This window comes from Crocuta crocuta, unplaced genomic scaffold (genome assembly GCF_008692635.1).
Source record: "Crocuta crocuta isolate KB4526 unplaced genomic scaffold, BGI_CrCroc_1.0 scaffold255, whole genome shotgun sequence".
NCBI classification, from domain to species: domain Eukaryota; kingdom Metazoa; phylum Chordata; class Mammalia; order Carnivora; family Hyaenidae; genus Crocuta; species Crocuta crocuta.
The window spans coordinates 1,391,191-1,411,689 of record NW_027530670.1 but is presented as its reverse complement, the minus strand read 5'-3'; the positions used below and the strand labels follow the sequence as shown (position 1 = coordinate 1,411,689).

Here is a 20,499-nt window from a genome sequence, read left to right as displayed (position 1 = left end):
TTCTCCACAAGTCCTAGAACCTGCTTGGAGCATTACAATGCTCACTAAATCTGCGGAGCACTTACTGTTTGCAAGGCATTGGGCCCAATATGTTAGAGGAATTTCTCTCTCTCTCTCTCTCTCTCTCACACACACACACACACACACACACACACACACAGCAACCCAATTCCTAATTCACTGCATTCAATAGCTATTTTTAGCCCCTTCTGTGACAGATAAAATACTAGATGCACCCGAAACTCAGTAAACAAAACGGACATGGTCCCCACTCTCAAGAAGCTCACAGTCCAGGAGGTTGGTACTGTCAGTATTCCCGCGTATAGAGAAGAGGAAAAGTGAGGTTCAAGGAAGTAACTTGTTCGTCCACTATCAACACAGCAAAAAAGTGGCAGTCTGAATTCAAACTCAGCTCTCCAGACTGGATATGCCAGACCATGTGCACCTAATCACTAAGTTCTAAAGGAGGCAATAAAAAACATTTATTGGAGGAAAAGTTTTAGAATATTTTATACTACACTGAAAATATCCCAACGATAATGAAGTCTCCCACTTAATTTCTGTGAGAGGGAAAGCAGGAAATGAGCCACAGTGCAGATGGAGGTTTCAGTAGTATCCTGGTGGCCCAGAACTGCTGATCAAGCCATCTGCTGAGGAGACTAGCTCAGCATTGATTTCCTTATGTCCCTTAAAATGACCCCCACTGAGCAGTATCCCTTAAAGTGGATTTTCCTGAACGTCAAGGCTTTACTTTGTTGGCTGTGCGCAGCGCTAATTAGTAGCCAGACCTTGAGCTATACCTTCTATCAAATAACCCAGAGGTGAGAAGTGAAGTGGAAGGGAACAACGCATAGCTTCTTACTTAAACGTTGGTGCAAGTTGGGTTCAACCTCCCAAGAGGCTTCCAAAAATGTGTGAGTCCCTACTCTCCAATGGAGAAGTTAGGAAGCCACCACGAGGGGTTACAGGGTTCTACATAGAACTCAGGCGCCCCTCCAGCCCTGAACACCTGCCTTCTGGCAGAGGGCCAGAGTCCCACTGCACACAGCCGGCGGGCCAAACTCTTCTCCAAGCGCCACATTGGCGGCCTCACTATGTGGCCTCTCCTACTCATCTCAAAGTTTTTGGAGTAGCGATATCCCGAAATACAGACCAGGCACAAAAAGGCGCCTGGAGGCAGGGGTCTTATTCCCCAGTTTCTTATCCCAACAGGAGACTAACGAACTTCACGCCGAGTCCATCACGTTAGGCGCTGGAGACGACCTCGGAGGACGAGGGACCTACACCCGAGATTCCCCCGAAGGCGCAAGCTGGCCAGCGGCGGCCCAGGATCGACTCAGACCTCCACGCNAGGGCTCTCTGGGTCCAGCCCTGCCGCTCCAACACACCCTGAGCGCATGCGCCTGGAGAGGCGGGTCGGTGAGGGCCCCCTACCGAGGGGAGCTGGGAGGCGGAAATGGAGGGAGTCTGCGCGCACCGTTTGCTCTCGGCTGGGCGCCGGCTGGAGAGCGCATTGGGGGCGGAGCTGGGGGCAGTGGTCGCCGGGGAGGTCGAGGCTGGGGCTCCCACCCTCAGCTGGAGCAGTGTCCTGGCTACCCGCTGAGCCGCTTGTGTTTGTGTGTATGTACCCGCGCAGGGAGACATGGAGAACTGTTTGGCGGCCGCAGCTCTGAACGGGGTGGACCGACGTGCCCTGCAGCGCACCGCTAGGCTGGGTCAAGAAGTGCTGGAGCGGGCCAAGAGGAGGGCAGTGGACTGGCATTCGCGGGAGCTCCCCAGAAGCAGCGTGGGGGTCACTTCCCGGGAGCAGCCTTACCGAGAAAGACGGCCGGCCGCCGGCTCCCAGCACCTTCTCCCGGGAGAGGTGAGGGCTCCTGTGCTGGGGGACCAGCCCGTTCATTCGCTCCCTGTGGCCTGCTGGCAATCTGGGCACGCCCAGCAGAAGCACCTGAGGGGTCCTGTCCTTGGCGGAAGCTGTATAGTAACCGGACAGTGAACGGAAATGCCCATTGAAAACTCTTGACATTTGACAGACTCTTGTTGGGTAGTTTAGGGTACCACTAGTGGTCGGCCCTGGTAGGTTACTTTTTTATTAAAAACAAAAAAAAAATATTACATGCTACCATCTGATTTTACAGGAAAGCTAGCAAACCTTTCCTTGTCTTGGATAAATTCCCATTAGATTGGAACTCTTTCACAGTAAGAGCCTTCTTACTGACTTAAACTTGCAGAGACCTTTCGAAAAGCAAAAACCACGCTATTCCCAAATGACTTCATTCTCCAGTAAGGAATACCAGATCTCACCTGTGATTTGCCATTTATTCAAATAGAGAGAAGAAAGACAGCCAACCCTCAGTGCTTCCTTCAGAACAATGGCAGAATTCATGGACTATACTTCAAGTCAGTGTGGGGTAAGTTGGTGTAAGCCAAAGCCATGCCCCTGACCCACCTGCAGATGGATCACAAAGTGGATCTTTGTGGAATTTAGGGAGACTCTGTGGAGACTGCCTGTTTACTCTGCCTCGCCTTCAAGGGCAGATTGTAAACAGGGATTTAAACCAGATGATAAATCCAAGTTAGAATTTATTCAACAAATATTTATTGCATGTCTAATTCCGTAAGTATTATTGAGGATACAACAGTAAACAAGCCACAAAAGGTCTCTCTCCTCGCTGTTGTTTTCAGACTAGTGGGGGAGGGGGTGGGAAGCATATTTGCTGAATTCCAGAACAAGTCCAGATATTAGGGTTGTTGTAGTTTTTTTTAACTTTGAACTGAGCTAAAGTTAAAAAAACATCAGTAAGGTAACTCTAAACTGGAACTGAGCCTTTCTGGTTTTTCAAATGTACTGAAACAAAAACTGAAACAAAATCCCTACACTAGAACTTAACCTCTGTTTCAAGTCCCTGGTAATTAGTTTTTAAGTATGTCCCTATGAGTCCATATGACTTGTTGGCCACAAAGGTGGTTGTTATGTGGAGCAGATGCAGTCCCCTCATCAGAGGTGGTTTGCTCTAATGGCAGGAGCAGTCTCCCAGGAATCACACCCGTGTTCTGCCACTTACTGGCTATAATGCCCTGGGCCAGTTAGTCTCTCTCAGCCTACCTTCTTTGTCATAAAATGAGGATCTCTAAAGTGCTTTCCAGCCTCTAGGGTCCGTTTCTTTGGTTTCCACTGAGAGGTGAACACTAGAAAATTGTCACGAACTGTCAGCATGAGGAACTTAAGTGAAATTTTTGGTACCATTCACTGATATGAGTGTACAAAGCTTTTAATGATCCTCTTCTCAAAACCATATGCTAAGGTGACCTTTAAGTACTTTGAGGGAATGGTGAAGGCAGGCCAGCTGGCATCCAAGGAAATTACCTGCATGCAAGATACTGTATTGTTTAGAAGTTACAGCAGACTCTGTGGTCTCTTCCAGCCTTAACATGATGTGATTCTTAATGTGGTTATAAGGATGCTGGTCTACAGGGAGAAGGAGAGGAATACCATGTTTCAATTTCATATATTAAGATTTTTAAAAATCTCTCCTCTCTATATATCTTTTGTAAAATTCCTATGACTCTGAGAACAGGATTCCAATCAATGAGATATGGTCCAGGGAATATTTTTATGTTATCCTGTTAAATGGTTTTAGAAAAATCCATAACTTCAGCCCTTCTGTGAAGTGATCAACTTAAACGTTTTGGTACATGGTTCAGTAAAAGGAATAATGTTAGTCTTTGGTTTGAGGTTTAGAAAATTGGTGGTCTTATTTTGATTTTCAGTCTCTACTTCAAGTTTCCACTCTGGAATGGAGTCTCAGAATCCCTTGGCTTTGTCAAGATAGAATTAAAAAGTGTTCTGAGCTTGCCTTTACAGTTTTGAAGGAGCCCCTGAAATACATCATTAGACCTACGTCCTGATGCTATCCCCAGCTTCTCATTCTTTTGGTCTTATGTCTTAAACACTTTTTTACACTGTGTTCAAAACAAGCAGATTTGTGATGTCCTCATCATTGGTCATAATCAAGGGCAAGTCTAAGGTTAACTTCGAGGGGGAGAAAGGAAGTATACAAGAAAAAATGTAACTGCTTTCTGATCCTTTGGACTATTCTCCTAAAATTACAGGCCTCTTCCTCCCCTCCTCTGTATGGACAGAACAATTGCCTAGCTGTTGAGTTTTTGTTACATTTCCTGTTGTATTTCTAAATCTCCAGGAGATGCACCCCTCTTCCCTTGTCCTTGTCCTTAGACAATAAACATGGAAGAGCTCATCAGAACTTGTGATGAGAGGAGATGGAAGGGCATATGTACTTGACACTGGGGCAAAGACATTGTGACAATTATTTAACTTGGCAAAGAGCATGAACCTGCCCAACTGTAGTTGGCCAGAGTTCTTGCCCTAGAAAGGCAGCAGATGGCAGCAAAGTGATGCCAAATGCAGTTTCCTTTCCCCTTGCATGGGTTCAGATTTGTTCCTTAACTTCATAGGCCTATCAAGAGAGTAGATGATATACCTTTGCTCTGTTGTGTCCCTCCTTAACCACACTTTCCCCAAGTAGCAGGCAGGGTTTTTTTTCTTTAATTTGATAAGACTATTGGTTACCAACATCTTTCACATTACTTCTATAGAAATATTATTCATCTGTACTGGAGGAAGGAGGGGCAGCCCACGTCTCTCGTTATCACAGAGGGAAGTCAGAGCTGCATTTACACTGTGACAGGGGGAGTGGTCAGGTATGTATCCTCAACTGTCCATGCTGTGCTCTCAGCGCGCGCTCGCACACACATTCCACCCCCCCCTCCACCGCCCCTGAAATGACTCCCCGTATTCAGGAGCTCCTGCTGGATTTGTATTTTGGGGATTACTGTGTGTCTCAGCATTACAGTGTTTATTGGAAATGTATCAGCCCCCAACCTTGGAGACCTGGCAGCAATGAAAATGAAGTAGGAGTTTGTCCAAAAGATAAGATTGATGCCATCGCAGCATCTTCATTTGAACCTGCAATCCTGAGTCATAGGATTCTTGGACAGGCTTAAAGAAGAGAGCTCCAGATATCCTCTCCTACATCTACGGATATGAAAGAGGTTTTTAATAACCACATATTTCACCCTAAAGTAATGATAATTATCATGTCTTTGGTAATTTTTAAGAAGGAAGTGCAAGGAGGGTGGTGTCTCTTGTATCAAACTTCTTTTCCTAAAGTATTAGGACATAAACTGCTGGTATTAGTAAGGAACAATTACAGGCCTCTCACTACCACCTTACCTGTCTCTTACCACACGTGCTGGGGAAGCCAAAGGTTCTACTTGTTGAACTGATGCCATAGGAGTCCGTTGTTGTTTTTGAAGAGAAGAGAGTTTTGTTTTGTTCTTCTTAAACTCCCCTAGTTGTACTTAAAGGCAGCAAACTTAAGTTCAGAGTCTAATCCACAGATTGGGTTCCTGACTTCTCTGACCTGTGGGTTTAGGGAAAGGATGGGAGAAGGCCGCAGGGATGTGAGCGAGGGCTGGATGCACGCTGCAGGTCCCTCCCGCTTCCCTGGCCTGGGGTGTGTGGAGCTCCACCACAGCCTGAATCCTGGGTTCCCTTTTCTTGCCTGACCCTAAGGGGTTACAAGTGAGCAAGAGTCAGTCCTACCCCTCCCATCCCTTCCTATAAAATGTAAGTTGGTGCTTCTAAGGGAAATCGACTTTATCAGTTCTGCCTTTCTCATCAAGTACCCCCACTCCTGGGAGAAGCACAGAAGAGAATTTTATTTTTTGAGAGCCTGTTAAGTGTCAGTCACTCTTGCACTTTAAATCTCCAATGTAGTATCCCCATGTTGTAGACTAGGAAACTGACTTAGAGAAATTAATCTGCCCCTTCCAGTAAAGCAAAAGATAGGATTCAAATTCAGGTCTGACCCCAAAGCCCATGTAAGTATAAAACAATAATCATGGTAAACTTCTGACTACAAATACCTCACAAAGTTCACTAAAAGCCTTTATAACTTAGGTGACAACTTAGAAGAAACTGACAGGACAGTTACTAGATCCTCATCAAGTAAGAGAAAGTTTCTTATTATAATCCAGAAGTCTGGGCACTAATCAATGTTTCTACTTATCTCTTCAGAGACAAGACACCTCTCTTGGTCTTGGAGGCATCTCTCACGCATCAGAGTGTGCTCTAGAGGCCTCTCAGCAGCCTGTGAGTACGTCTTCCCTGTTCTAAGCTTCACCACCCCTGCAATTCCATGAACCAGTTGACCTGGTTAGAGAATTCTTTGTATTTGAATTTGGGAGGTTTCACCCTTGAAGAAGGAGAGTGTACAGCATTTTGAGTCAATATAAAATTATGTTTTCTTGGTATCCTTCCTTCACTTGCAGCTTAAGGGATACTCTCTGTGCTTGGACTCATACTTGTGGTTGGAAAGAATGTGAAATATTCTCATCTCCATTCCTACAGCCCAGCTGGGCTGGCACTGGGTCCTGCTGGAATCCCACCATCTGTTCAAGCAGCGGGGGGGAGGGGGGGCGCTGACCCTCCTGCTTACAAAGTGAAAACCATTGCTGAAATTCTGAAACATATAAATTTGGTTAGATCGAGTTCCAAAACATTTGAAGGGATTTGTTCTCATTTTCCACAAATGTTTCTCTGTAAAAAACACAGTGATGAGGTTTTCATTTTTAGGATAAAATACTCATTAGTTCATGAACCCGGGGAATTTTTTGGAAGTTGGAAGGGCTGGAATTCTGAGGAAAAGAACTCTAGGTTGTTGCTGCAATAGTTTGCTTAATCTTTATGTGTATACAGTGTGCTACTAGCCAGGATTTGGAATATACTAGAGTTAGTGGCAACGACGAATATTCTGCTTCTAGCACAAGTAGTGTAAGGTTTAGTATGCCTCCCATACTTGCTGAATTTCGGTAATGCTAATCTGCCCGATATTCATGCTGTTGGAATCACAAATGCCTACCTTACCCCCATGTTTCCTTTATTGCAGACAAATGAAGTAGCCTTGGCTTTCTGCGATTCTGATATAGCTGTATTTTCTGAGACCTACTTTTGTGTACTTACATAGTTAATGACCAGTGAATAGTTGTGGTAGAGTCCTATGCATTCGTATCACTTAAATGATAATAAGGCCAATTCTGCAGTAACTGGGCATGAAAGGACAAAGGTTAAAGCAGCTTTGGAAAAAGTTCACTTTCTTTTTAAAAAAAATTTTAAGTTTTATATATTTATTTTGAGAAAGAGACAGTTTGAGCAAGAGAGGAACGGGGTGGAGGGGTGGTCAGAGAAAGAATCCCAAGCAGGCTTCGTCCGCACAGTCAGAGCAGAGTCCGACTGGAGGCTCGAACTCACAAAACTGTGAGATGATGACCTAAGCCAAAACAGGGAGTAGGATGCTCAACCGACTGAGCCACCCAGGTGCCCAAGGAAAACTTCACTTTATTTTTTCTTAAATAGTTTGTCAAGTCGGTTTCCATATAACACCCAGTGCTCATCCCAACAAGTGCCCTCCTCCATGCCCATCACCCCCCCACCCCCATCAGCCCTGTTTGTTCTCAGCTTTCAAGAATCTCTCATGGTTTGCCTCCCTCCCTCTCCCCAACTATTTTTTCCCCTTCTCCTCCCCCATGGCCCTCTGTTAAGTTTCTCCTAATCCACCTATATGTCAAAGTGTATGCTATCTGTCCTTCTCTGCCTGACTTAATTCGCTCAGCGTAACAGCCTCAAGTTCCATCCACGTTGCTACAAATGGCCAGATTTCATTCTTTCTCATTGCCATGTAGTATTCCATTGTATAGATGAACCACATCTTCTTGATCCATTTGTCATTGCTGGACACTTAGGCTCTTCCCATGTTTTGACTATTGTTGAGTGCGCTACTGTGAACATTGCGGTGCATGTGCCCCTATGCACCAGCACTCCTGTATCCCTTGGGTAAATTCCTAGTAGTGCTATTGCTGGGTCATAGGGGAGTCCTGTTGTTAATTTTTTGAGGAACCTCCACACTGTTTTCCAGAGGGGCTGCACCAGTTTACATTCCCACCAACAGTGTAGGAGGGTGCCCGGGAAAAGTTTACTTTAAATGTATGCAAAGTGGAGGACAGGGAGGCAGTTTGATAAAAGTATAAATATTACCATTTATTCCTCCTCGTGGAGTTCACTGGCTGGTTTTGGCCTCGGATATGATGGCAGAAAGGGCAGCTGCTGCCTTCGGCTCTCCCTGAGCACTGAGGAAGCTTGCGGGGTGTCCCAGCTGCGGGATGCGAGCTTCAACTCTTCTCTATGGGCTCTTCTCCAGTGTATGGCCTTCCGTCAGCCATCTGAACTGAGACCCCTCCTCTGCCTGCACATCTACCCACTTCCCAGCCGTGTGTTGAATCTGTCCCTGGAAGATGGTCTGTGTTCAGCACAGCCCCACACACAACTCTTTCTGTTCAGTCCAGCTTCCAATGCTTTGTACTACAGCAGAACCAGTCCTCCAGGGGAGGCTGTGGCCAGCCAACCGCCTTGCCGCATAACCGAACGGGATCTACTCTAGTGTGCTCCGCTTTCGGAGAAGACAGTAGTTCATCTTCCTCCTGAGTTAGTAAAGCACAGTTAAAAAGACGGGGTCTTATTATTCCATGGTGCCTTGTCATTACTGCTAATTCGTGCTAAGAAGTGCCGCTCTCCACTTTTGATCCCCAACAGGATGATCATTAGTCTTTCCCTCTGCCTAATTCTTATCTTTCTGCAACAACTAGAGTGTCCCGTTTAGGATCCTTCATGTTCCTGTAACATCCTAGTGCTTACAAAGTGTTTTCATGTATATGTTGTGAGGTAGGTATTATCACAGTTTTAGAAATGAGGGAACAAGCACAAGGAGAGGCGGAGACTTCCCTAAATGACATTCCTGTTATCTGCCCAGGCTGAGCCTAGAAAGGAGGACCTCCGTGTCCCCCATCAGTGCTTCATCACACTGCACTTCTGGCACACAGGGGTCACCCGCCAGAGGTACCCTGATGGCACTGTTATAGAAAATCTCTAAACTGCTAATATCTGATTTTCCTCGCAGGTGGAGAATATCTCCAAGGACCTCTACATCGAAGTATATCCAGGGACCTATTCTGTCACTGTGGGTGCAAATGACTTAACCAAGACTCACGTGGTAGCAGTGGACTCAGGACAAAGTGTGGACTTGGTCTTCCCCGTGTGATGTTGACCATCCCAGCCATCACATCACCTTTTCTTAAGTAGCAAGAAGAATAAAGTCACATGATTCTCTTAATATTTACACATTACTCCTGCTTTTAGTGCTGACTGTAGAGGGTCAGCCTTCCTGGGAACTGGAGTTTGTCTCTTTCAGTGCCTATTTCAACTTACCTCTAGAAGTGCCCACTCCCCACCTTTTGCTGAAAATAATGTGATGCATCTGAATGGTTTTTAACTGCTTACTTTCGAGGTAAAGACTAATTATGATAATAAAGGAAGAGATTTGGAAATGAAGAGAATTCCTTTTTATTGGTATTAAGAGGCGAAACTGTCCCTCACGCCCAGCTATAGGCTTATGATGGCAGAGAGACTGTGGACACATTTGCCCACAGCAGGCCAGTCATCCCTTGCACCTTCTGTGGAAGAGGCATCCTGGAGCAGTCTCCCCAGCCCCCAGCAGGGAGTCCTAGCCACAGCCACCACACTCCTTTGCCCCTGTGGCAGGTGCCTTCCTGCCACTCGTCTGCCAGGAACCCTTAATGGGTGAAGATGCTGATGCTTATTCGATGGTCACTTGAGGCCTGCACTCTGCCTCCATCCATTGAAGGAGGACTTGTCAGCCACTTTGTAATGCCTCCTAGGGTATTTGCCACCCCTACTGTTTTAGCTTCCTGTAAAAAAAAATAAAAATAAAAAAATATCCTGAGAGTCTTATGCTGACTATAATTTTAAGGATCAAAAGTCACAGGTTTTATTTATTTATGTGCACTGGGGAGTGGCAGAGGAGGAGAGAGAAAATCCCAAGCAAGCTCCGTGCTGTCAGCACAGAGCCTGACACAGGGCGTGCCCAATGCGGGGCTCAGTCCCACGAACTGTGAGGCCATGATCTAAGCTGAAGTCAGGAGTGGGACACTTAACCGAGCCACCCAGGCACCCTAAAAGTCACTGGTTTTCAAAAGTCCTTGGTGTGCCCTAAACTTTAAGCTACCATGTCAACAGTATTGCTGCATTGTTCAGTTTGGTTGCCTGGTAATTCATCTCAATCTGAACGTAACAAGTCTTTCCTCAGGAAGAATCCCAATATTTTCTATGATTTAAGTTAAATTTTATGTAGAGCTATATTAGCATTCCTAGGGATGAACAGACTCCCACGGACGGAGGACCTGATAAAGCAGACCCATGCCCATCACCATAGGGTAAAGTGTCATTTCAGTGGGATCCTTGCCTCCCCAAGGAGACTGTAATCAGCGTCAGGGGTTTTGTAAGCCTTCTGAAACAATGCAGAATTGTGGGTCTGTGCATTTTCCCGGGAAAAGAGAGCATGGGATTTTTCATTCCCAAAAGGAGCATGAAGAGCCATGCAAGGAGTCCTTGAGAAGCCCCTTCCCGGCCATCCTGCTTTACCTGACTCCTCAGGGCTTTCCGTTGGAGGGATATTCCTGTCCCTCTGGTGTGTCAACATACCCTGACTCCGTTTTCTGCGTTCTGCTTCCTCTGGCAGGCTCTGCGGTGGCTTCATGCTGCTCGCTTCCAGGACCAGCCCCTGGGTTCTCCCCACCACTAGGGTTCGTACCCTCTGTTGTTTGCCGTCCCTCTCTTCTTTCCAGATGTTGCCACGTCTTGTTCCTAAACCCCAAATTTAATTAGTTATGTGTGCCACCATGCGATGAGTCTTAATGACTGAAGTAGAACTATGTCACAGATCCCAGAATCTCTTAACTATCTGTAAGCTCCTGGCACTGCTGTTTTTAAAGAGAAATAAAGTTTGGTAGTCGTTTCTGGCCATTGTGCTTTTTGGATAGAACTGGAATTGGGTGGAGAAGGTATCAGTCTTGATTTTCAGACCAGCCAGTAGGGGAAGCAAAGGTAGCCAACTGCCACCTGTCAAAGGAGCTTGTTGGGGCACCTGGGTGGCTCAGTCGGTTAAGCATTCGACTTCGGCTCAGGTCACGATCTCACGGTTCGTGGGTTCGAGCCCCACATCGAGCTCTGTGCTGACAGCTCAGAGCCTGAAGCCTGCTTCAGATTCTGTGTCTCCCTCTCTCTCTCTGATCCTCCCCTGCTCATTCTGTCTCTTTCTCTCTCTCTCTCTCTCAGAAATAAATAAAACATTAAAAAACAACAACGACAACAACAAAGGAGCTTATAAATCACACTGATCATGAGGAAGAGGTGGTAAGCTGCTGGGAAAACAAGTTTTAAGAGGTTGAATGGGGCAAAATATTGGAAGCTGTGACTCCATTGGGAATAGGACACTAATCTAAAAAGGAGGGAGTACTTACAGGAATCCATCCCCTTCCTGGCTTTGAAAACTACAGGCTGAATCTTGTTTCAGTCGTAAGCAAGGGAGGAGAGCAACGTAACTCTGGGCAGCCAGCAACCTGGCCTCTCTGGGATTATTAGGTGAGGATCAAACAGTAACTTAAAAATAACAAAGTGTGAAGGGCAGAGGGACCCACACAAGGGGATTCTTATAAGGCAGAGCCTAAGACTGACTGTTAGGCATCAGTAGTTGATTGATGGCCATCAAGCACAGTTAGGAGAAGCAAAGCAGCATCTTTTCTCAAAAGCATACAAAATCCAACGGGAAGAAAAAGAAAAGTTCTGGTGTTCCCATTGTTTCCAACCCTGATGCACCTCATTTTCACTAGTTAGTTTTGGCCCACAATGCCCCACCTGTGACAAGGGTCAGGAATGGCCCCTTTCTCCACACCCCAACTCGAGTATATTCCCCCACAGCTTTGGGCACAGGGTTGCGAACTGGCAGAGGGCAGGTCCTGTGATCCTCACGTTTCAGCTCTAAGAATTAACCTTTGCCTGGAGCATAACAAATGATCTAGTGCCTAAGGGAAAACCAGGCCAAGTACCTAAAGGTACCATATTTATCTTCTCTGTAGCCAATTAGAATTCATTTGGGAGGGAACAGGACAATTAAGAGCAGATCTGTTTAAATGCGGTGAGGGGCAGAGAGACTGAATGTGGTGGCTGGGCACTGGAGGGAGAGAAGGGCAGGGAATGCTTAGGGGACGTTTGTTTGGACTTAACCAGGTCTGGAACCAGTCGAGGAGGAATGATGTGCTGAGCAGAGCTACAACAGTGGGAAGGCACACCTGGTGCCCAGGTGTGTCTAACCTCCACGGCCCCTCTTGTTACCCCACTGGCGTTCCTCCCTGAAGGTGAGCCCAGTGCGGCTCAGTTGCTCCCTACAGACTCCTCTCTGCCGGAGGTACAGCTTTTCTCTCCAATCTGCTGAAGCAGGAGGCAGCGGAAGCTATGGAGAATTTGGCATGAAAACTCAAGGTTTGGGCACCATTTTCTTTATACTATCACTTGTAGGGAGGGTATATCTGGTAGAAACGGTTGTTTCCAAGTAGCTTCTGCCAGCACCTCTCACCACCTCTCACTGTAGGATCAGGGACCCATTTCACAGGAACCCAAGAACCTGCTTCCCCCTTTATATTTTCAGTACAAAATTTCCTCTCAGGGGAGGAGGAGCTCAGCTGCACACAGCTGCATTCTTGTTTCTCAGTTACCCCCTCAGAAGTAGGGGAAAGATCCCGCACTTTGAAAACCAAGGAAGGTCTAGAGCCCTCAGTTTAAGTCCAAAGCAGCCAACCCCTATCCATTCCCAACCACCCCAAAACACAGGGGCTCAGGAGTCACCAAGAAAGTTTCTCAGTGTAGAAACAATTTCTTAACTTTCTGGAACTGAAGACCAATAAAATTCTTACCCCTGGGGCAAGATTGAAATCCTCAGGGGCTCAGAGGTCCTTCTGGCTGAGCCTCAGCTGTCCTGGAAACAGGGCAGTCGCTTCAAACAGGGATGCACAGTGGGTCCCAATCCAGGTGGTGCCTCAAGATCCTTAAGCCCTTAGGAGTGGTGTTCTTTAACCATATAGCCTCCTGCCTCAGATTGAATGTTCATTTAGTTCACTGAATGTTACACTAGGGACCCCAGGGCCCCAAGAATCTGGTCTAGGGCTGGGCATATCCCAGCCACCTCTGCCAGCTGACTTAGGCTGCTGCTCTTGCTGGGGCTTACTGGGAATTTAGATATGACAGGCATGAGGCATGCCAGCGATAGACTGCTTCTAAACCTATGAGGGGAGCATGTCATGCACTTCCTAGATCAAGGTGAAGGTGGGGATGGCTGTGGATTGCCAACAACAGTAACATGACCTCCCTTCTTGTAAGGAGTGAGCAGTATGATGCAGCACCCTGCTTCTTCCCATTCTGATTTACTAAGGGGACCATCTGGGGAGTAAGGCCTGACCACCAATGTTCAAAGAGCAGTTTCTGTGCTTCTCAGGACACTGAAGACTCTAATCAACACCTGGGGGCATTTAAAAAAATTTTTTTAATGTTTTTTATTTATTTTTGAGAGTCAGAAAGAGACAGTGCAAGCAAGGGAGGGTCAGAGAGAGAGAGATACAGAATCCAAAGACAGGCTCCAGGCTCTGAGCTAGCTGTCAGCACAGAGCTTGATGTGGGGCTCGAGCCCACGAATTGTGAGATCATGACCTGAGCCCAAGTCGGACGCCCAACCGACTGAGCCACCCAGGCACCGAGTTTTCTCTTGACTCTTCATCTAGAGAAAACTCAAGGGCTCCAAGAAAAAAAAAATGGGGTTATGGGGCAAGCCAAACCAGACAATAGCAGTACCCTGTGAGCAGAGACTAGTAAAAGAGGAAAAGACAGCTGTTAAACAGGGATGCAAACCTTCACACAAAATTCAGCCCATCCTTTCTTAGTGGGTTTTATTGCTCAAATGGAAACCCACTATTTCCCTCTTGTCCCAGCCTCCCCTTCAACATGGCCTGTTGAAAACCTGTTACTTCCAATCCCAGTACAGTGGACACACGCATGAGATTCCCAAGAGATACATGGGAGGTAAGGGAGCAGGGATCTCAGAAGGTGTACCTGGCTTCCCAGGACTGGGCTCATACCTGATTCTCCTCCAATACCTCCACTCGGGCTGGCAGAGGCCACCCTGCCTCCTCGGAGACTTCTCAAGAAGGATGGGGTCCATGTTGACTGTGCTGTCCACTGCCAGTCTCTGCGGGAGCCCCATCTCCAGATCATTCTTCAAATCCTCTTCCTCAGAAGAGGAGGAGGAAGAAGAGGAGGAAACACCCATGGGAGCTTGCACTGCTACTACTTCCTCTTCTTCAGGACCCTCTAGTGGCAAAAGTTGTGCTGTGGGCTTCACTTCCACCTCTGGATGTTCTCTGGCTGTGGCCTCTGAGGTCCTGGCTAGAGGCCACCAGGTGGGTCCTGCCCAGGGATAGCAGCAGAGGCAGGTCTGGCACAGCAGCTGGCAGCAGGTGTGGGGGAGGCAGGGCGGGCACAAGAACAGAGTGGCCGGAGAGAGCCCACTGATGACACATCCAGCGACCGGTCCCAGCAGAGAGCAGCAAGGGGCCCAGAGGAGGGGACTGGGGTACTGCCTGGTTAAAGGCTTGTGCAGCCTCTCCACAGCCTTCTTCCACACAGCTGGGGGCACCCACCTGACCCGGCCCAGAGGCACAGTAGCTGTCCTGCCATTCCAGAAGCGAACAGTAATTCCTCCTTCTTTTGATGCTACACAACAGAAAGAGCAACATTTTGTTGGTTATACCTCTTCTATGTCATAGCCCGAAAGCAAACCTCAGGGCAGCCTCTGCTCTGCTGGCCTCCCCTCCCTGGAGAGCCTTCCCAGGAACATTCCCTCACCTGCCCCCTATCTACGGCCACTTCCCAGTGCACTTGCAGGCACCTCTCTGTCTCAATCTTCAGGTCAAAGTCAAAATGCATCCTCGGAGGGGAAAGAGGAGAGGTCTCCTCATCTCACTGTCTAAACTACAACGATGCTGGCCGGTGCACCCTGTAGAGGGGACTCTCTTGATGGGGGATCCGTCATGAGTGTGGCCCCATCGCACCATAGGTTAGCTAACCAATGCAGACATAATAATTTTAGGCTGTTTTTCCCTGATAGAAAGCATTTTATAATCTGAAAGTTATGATCTTTTTTTCTGTTGCCACATCCAGGACTAAGCTGCAAGTGAGGGGGTGAGGTTTTTTTTAAACAGCGCTAAGGCCCTACGCTCACCTCTAAGACACCTCTGGCTCTCTCGTACCAGCCTGGCCCCCTCTGGGAACTGATAGGTCAAAGCAGCTCCCCTTACCTCTCAGGGGGTCTCTCGCCTCCAAGCCCGAGAGAATCGTGCTAGGGCCATACCCCTGCTGGTCTGGCCCCCAGGGTGCAAGCACCTTGTCCCCCAGCTGCGGTGAGTATTCTACGCGTGGCAAGAACCAAATGACATCTTCTTCTAAGACCACGCTCTGCCTCTGGGCTGGCAGCTTTGGGTCTGTGATGATGGGAACCTCAAATTCCACAAGCAGGGCCCCCTGTCTCTCCAGCTGTGGAAAAGAACACACTCAGCCTAAGATCTGGCACTGGGGAGTAGAACAGGGAAGCACTGTGGTTCCCTACAGTGTCCTAGAACCAGGCCTGGGGACGTGCTTACCCACAGTGAGGGCCAGGGGCCAGGGACAGGCTAGCAGCCGTGTGGACGCTCTTCCCTCGACCCCTTTCTGCCACGAGCAACTTTTGTTTATCACTTCCTGCCATCCCTTTCCCACTCCCTTCCTTTTCCTGTCCGTATTTGCTCCTTTATATATTTGGACTGCAATTCCCAGGGATAACCTGAGTCCTCTGGATCTTTCCCCAGTGCACTCTCTCTTCTGCTAGGATTCCCCAAAATGTTGTCCCTGCACCCAAGACCAACCAGGGGTCACATATGCATCCACAGGCCCACACCCACATGGGCAAGGAGTAGCTATGGCCTAATGTGAGGGCAGCCCTCAGCACTGCCATTACATCAGGGAGGAAAGATTTGGCTTAGCAAGTGGACATCATAAAAGAGAGGGCAGGGAAGTACTTAAGCTGCTGAAAAGTACAAGCTGTTTTGAGAACTCAGTATGATTTTAAAGAGAAATAAGTTCTGGTTAACAAATTAACCACAAAAAAATTACTTTAATCACTAGACAACCTACTCCTTAAATAAAACTCTGCTAATACTTCATTTGAATTCACATTTAGCTACTGGAAAAGCGACAAAATGACTTTTGAATGGAAATTCACACTAGTCTTCCCTCCATGAATCCACATGCACAAAGTCTAACTCTGAAACGAAGAGAAAAAAAATCCCAAGGAAGTAAACAGCCACTGAAGTGCAGGGCAGGCCTGGCTCTCAGCATGTGGAGGACAACACTTCTGTGTGTGCGGGTACAGAGGCATGAGTGTGGTCAGAAGGACTGGCTTCTCTTTCCTTTAGGCTGGTGCCCATAATTCAACACACTGAATTTTCCTGGACAAATCACTTTTTACTGCAAACTTTCTTCACTGTCACAGGTTCAATTGTATCTTCCTCAAATTCATACATTAAGAGTCCAAACCCCTCCAAATATGACCTTATTGGGGAATAGGATCATTGAAGATATAATTAGTTAAGAGAAGGCCATATTAGGCTGGGGTAGGGTAGATACCTAATCCAGTGACTGATGTTCTTTTTTTTTTTTTTTTAAATTCATTGATTTATTTTTGAGAGAGAGCACAAGAAGGGGAGGGTCAAAGAGAGAGAATTCTAAGCAGACTCCGTACTGTCAGCACAGAGCCCAGTGTGGGCCTTTAAGTCACAAACCATCAGATCATGACCTGAGCCAAAATCAAAGAGTCAGACACTTAACCAAATGAGCCACCCAGGCGACCTCCAATGACTGATGTTCTTCTATAAAGGGGAAATGTGAACACAGACATGCACAGAGGGAAGATATCATATGAAGATGGGGCAAAGATTGGGGTGCTACTTCTTTAAGCCAAGAACAGCAGAGATTGGCAGCAAGCCACCAGAAGTCAATCAGAAAAGGCATGTGGAACAGATTCTCCCTCACAGCCTTCAGAAGAACCAACTCTAGGGGCACCTGGGTGGTTCAGTCTGTTGAGTGTCTGACTTTGGCTCAGGTCATGATCTCACGGTTCATGGGTTCAAGCCCCACGTTGGGCTCTGTGCTGACAGCTAGCTCAGAGCCTGGAATCTGTTCAGATTCTGTGTCTTCCTCTCTCTCTGACCCTCCCCTGTTCATGCTGTCTCTCTCTCAGAAATAAATAAAACATTAAAAAAAAAAAAAAAAAGAACCAACTCTGTCAACATCTGAACTTAAGTCTCCAGAACTGAGAGATAATACATTTCTATTATTTAAGCCACCATGCTTGTGTTACTCTGTTACACAGCCCTAGCAGACTCATACACTCACTGACATTACAGTGCTTCTGGAACCTGGTCACAAAAAAATGTGTGCTTATCCAAGAAACTGAACTGCTGGACACACACAACTGAGGCATAGCAGGTGTGACAGGGCCATCTAGAGGACTGTGCTGGGATGTGTGAGGAACTTGCCTCTGGAGCAGCCTTTATCTGAGCCCAGTAATAAAAGCCATCTGGTCCCCTTCTTGCCAGGACCCAAGTGTCAGCAGCATCTCCAACTCTTCCCAACCAGCCAGGCCCCTGCCATGCTGAGTCAGCAATGTGGAGACATGGGTGGTAAGAGGCATATCTGGGGAAAAAAACAAGTGAAATTAGGGAATGGAGAAGATCAAGCCCTGAAAATATTGAGAAACACATTTCACATTTCTAAGCAATGCCGTGGTGTATAACATATAAAGTTATGTGAGACAGAAATCCATGTGAAGGTGGCTGGCAATCTATGACTCTCAGTACACTAAGATACACTTCTAGAAGGGGCAGAAGAAGAGGACAGTGAAAGGGAATATCGTCCGGGGACTGAGAAATGCTTCAAGGGCATAAAAAATGTGATTAGCCTTGATACATTCAAGGGAATTAACACTGGTTCTGAGACTGAACAGCAGACCAGAAAGAAAGCACTGAGGAGATAAATCCTAAGGTGGTGTGTGGGAATCCAAGATGGATTCATATGCATGTCTGGATGGTAGTGCTAAAGGGGTAAAATTGGACGGTTGCTTGTGGGGTCAGAAGGGAGGAGGAAGTATTTGAATAGAGGAAGCACAGAGGAGCTAAGGACCCGAGAGACAGAAATAAAGGAGAAGCTACTCCCGAAAAGCTTTGTGGACAGGGCCAAACCAGGGGTGTGGAATGGTTGAGTCCGGGCATGGGTTTCTGAAGCAGCTACTTTGTGGGCAAGCCTGGATACAGGGATGCTTAACTCTGGCTTTGAATGAGATGGTCCACATAGCTGAATCCAGAAAGCCGGGCTATTAAGGGTTCAAGTTGGCATGTCCCTAACCAGGGTAGAACAGAACCGAGTGTCACAGACACAAGTGAGTCCCTGGAACTGACCCCACTTGTGTGTGCTTGAGGGCTGAGCTCCCTTTCCCTTCTGCAATCACACTTTAGACAGCCCACGGAGGAAACTAGTCAGGAAAGGCCAGGATAACTGAGGGATACTGAGGGGACCTGTGGAGGGACCTGGAGACCCTTGCCTTACCTGTTGGTTGCAGAAACCCTAATTTCTCACATTGTGCCAGGGCAAGTCTTCTGGTTGATGGTAAATTGAGTTAGAAACTCTTTAACTGGTGAACGCCTGACTGCCTTCTCTTCCATGTCTAACCCTGCCACCTGCCACTCTCTACTAGGGGCTACACGGAGCACAGTTCAGACACGAGTGACATAATACCCCAAGCAACTCCTAGCCCACCCAGTGAAGAGCCCTTTCAGCCTTCCCAGGAAGCAAATGGTCTCCCTCATGGTATGCCATCGAAAGACAAGACCAGAGGGGAGCAACAGGTAGGGGTGGGGGTGCACGTCACTTCCGCCGGAGAAGCAGAGAGTAGTACCTGGTGAGGGGGACGTGCCGGCTGAGCCAGGGTACCTGGACAGCAAAGGGGCAGGTGTAGAAGTCCCAGCAAGGAGCAGCACCAGTCCAGGACGGGGACTTCAGGGTTGCGACCACACTGCAGTATTTGGGCAAAGGCATCCCGGGCCCTGCAGAGGATTCCATGGCCTTCAGAGAAACCACCTGAGAACAAGCACCACCATTACCTGAGTTGCAGCCCACGGCACTACAGAGGGCACCTGGCTGGAGCAGGGCTCAGTTCTGCCAGTTCCAACTGCTCCCACAGACTGTTCTCTGAATCACCTGCCTCGGGAACCTCGGCTCAGGAGATACAGCAGGGATTGAAAGGGCAAGAGTTGTGGCTTTAGACAAGCCGATCTTTAAATCCTCCACAGCTTGCAGGCTGCGTGCTCACGCCACCACTGCGCTTCAGTTATGGTGCAGGAGAGAATATATGGAATGAACCTGGCATATAAGTAGCTCAATGCATGTTTTTTCCTTCTCCCCAGGTGTAGGGACTCCCAGAGGTAAAACAATACAAATATGGCTGGCCTAACCCTGATTACAAACTGACCCCTAGCCTAAGCCACAGACTCCCTTCCTAGCCTAATGGCCTACAGGACTAACTCTTGCACCAGGCCAAGCTGAGATCCCAGGGTTGTGTACTCCAAAGACCTGTTCAGAGGTGACAGCTGCCACCCAGGTCCCAAGACCACACTGCATTGCCCCAGCCCACCAGAGCTCTGTTAAGGTCTGCCCCTGCCCAAGCCCATAGGGCTGACCCCATGGGGACTTACTCACAGCCCCAAACTCCTCCACCTCAGCCTGAGTCCGTTCTGACAGTTGGAGCTCAGAGCCTCAGCCCAACAGACTCCTGGTTGCCAAGCAGGTTGTCATGGATGTGAGGCAGCAGGAATGCTGTGGACTGAGTGTACTGAGCATGTGCACAGGGGTGGCAAAGGGTCTTGGGAGACATGGGCAGGGTGAGGGAGAAGAGGGTTTCTCTTGGAAGAGGGGGAGAAAGGGTATTGGAGAGAAAGGTCATTGCAGCCTCAGTTCCCCAAAGCTCAGACTTTTCCACTGCTGGAAGAGGCAGTCATGGTGGGAAACCCTCCTGAATCCAGGGGAGTCCTGTGAGGGAGGGAGCTGCCCCTACAGAGACTAGGGGCTACTGATCTGCCTCCACCTTGTGCAGGCGGAGACCAGGTCGGGTAGGCCACTGGCTGGCCAAAAGACGCTAAGATAGAACTTATCTGTAGTTTAAAGCAAAATAACCAAAGATGTGGGCATATCTTGTCCGTAACAGAAAGGACCCTGCTGAAGAGCAGAGATGTGGTGACCACTTGGGGGTGATGGGCGTGGACACTGGTGACCAAAGGAATAGAAGTTTGGATGCTGTACTTATTTGAATGTCCATGGGACAGGCTGGTGTTTAAGGCACGGGACAGCCATTGTGCACCGATTATGTGCCTGGC

General features: G+C 47.8%; 2 protein-coding genes across 6 annotated transcripts; one reads left to right on the top strand and one right to left on the bottom strand.

The window, feature by feature from the left end:
* Positions 1 to 1,357: 1,357 nt before the first annotated feature.
* AKIP1 (A-kinase interacting protein 1) lies at positions 1,358 to 9,480 on the top strand. 2 transcript variants are annotated; one of them, XM_077769152.1, is made up of 6 exons: positions 1,358 to 1,415; positions 1,637 to 1,864; positions 2,331 to 2,411; positions 4,618 to 4,722; positions 6,101 to 6,175; positions 9,036 to 9,480. In XM_077769152.1, the coding sequence occupies exons 1-6, from the start codon at positions 1,398 to 1,400 to the stop codon at positions 9,174 to 9,176; spliced, it is 648 nt and encodes a 215-aa protein (XP_077625278.1). In that variant the 5' UTR covers positions 1,358 to 1,397; the 3' UTR covers positions 9,177 to 9,480. The 2 variants fall into 2 exon arrangements, with proteins under 2 accessions (XP_077625278.1, XP_077625279.1); XM_077769153.1 differs by having other exon boundaries at positions 6,101 to 6,179.
* CUNH11orf16 (chromosome unknown C11orf16 homolog) lies at positions 9,463 to 19,872 on the bottom strand. 4 transcript variants are annotated; one of them, XM_077769149.1, is made up of 7 exons: positions 19,826 to 19,872; positions 19,026 to 19,207; positions 17,611 to 17,767; positions 15,337 to 15,571; positions 14,119 to 14,752; positions 10,637 to 10,798; positions 9,463 to 9,843 (listed from the first exon to the last, which is right to left on the bottom strand). In XM_077769149.1, the coding sequence occupies exons 2-7, from the start codon at positions 19,187 to 19,189 to the stop codon at positions 9,828 to 9,830; spliced, it is 1,368 nt and encodes a 455-aa protein (XP_077625275.1). In that variant the 5' UTR covers positions 19,190 to 19,207; positions 19,826 to 19,872; the 3' UTR covers positions 9,463 to 9,827. The 4 variants fall into 4 exon arrangements, with proteins under 4 accessions (XP_077625275.1, XP_077625277.1, XP_077625274.1 ...); XM_077769151.1 differs by having other exon boundaries at positions 14,093 to 14,752; positions 19,822 to 19,858; XM_077769148.1 differs by having other exon boundaries at positions 19,822 to 19,858.
* Positions 19,873 to 20,499: the final 627 nt, after the last annotated feature.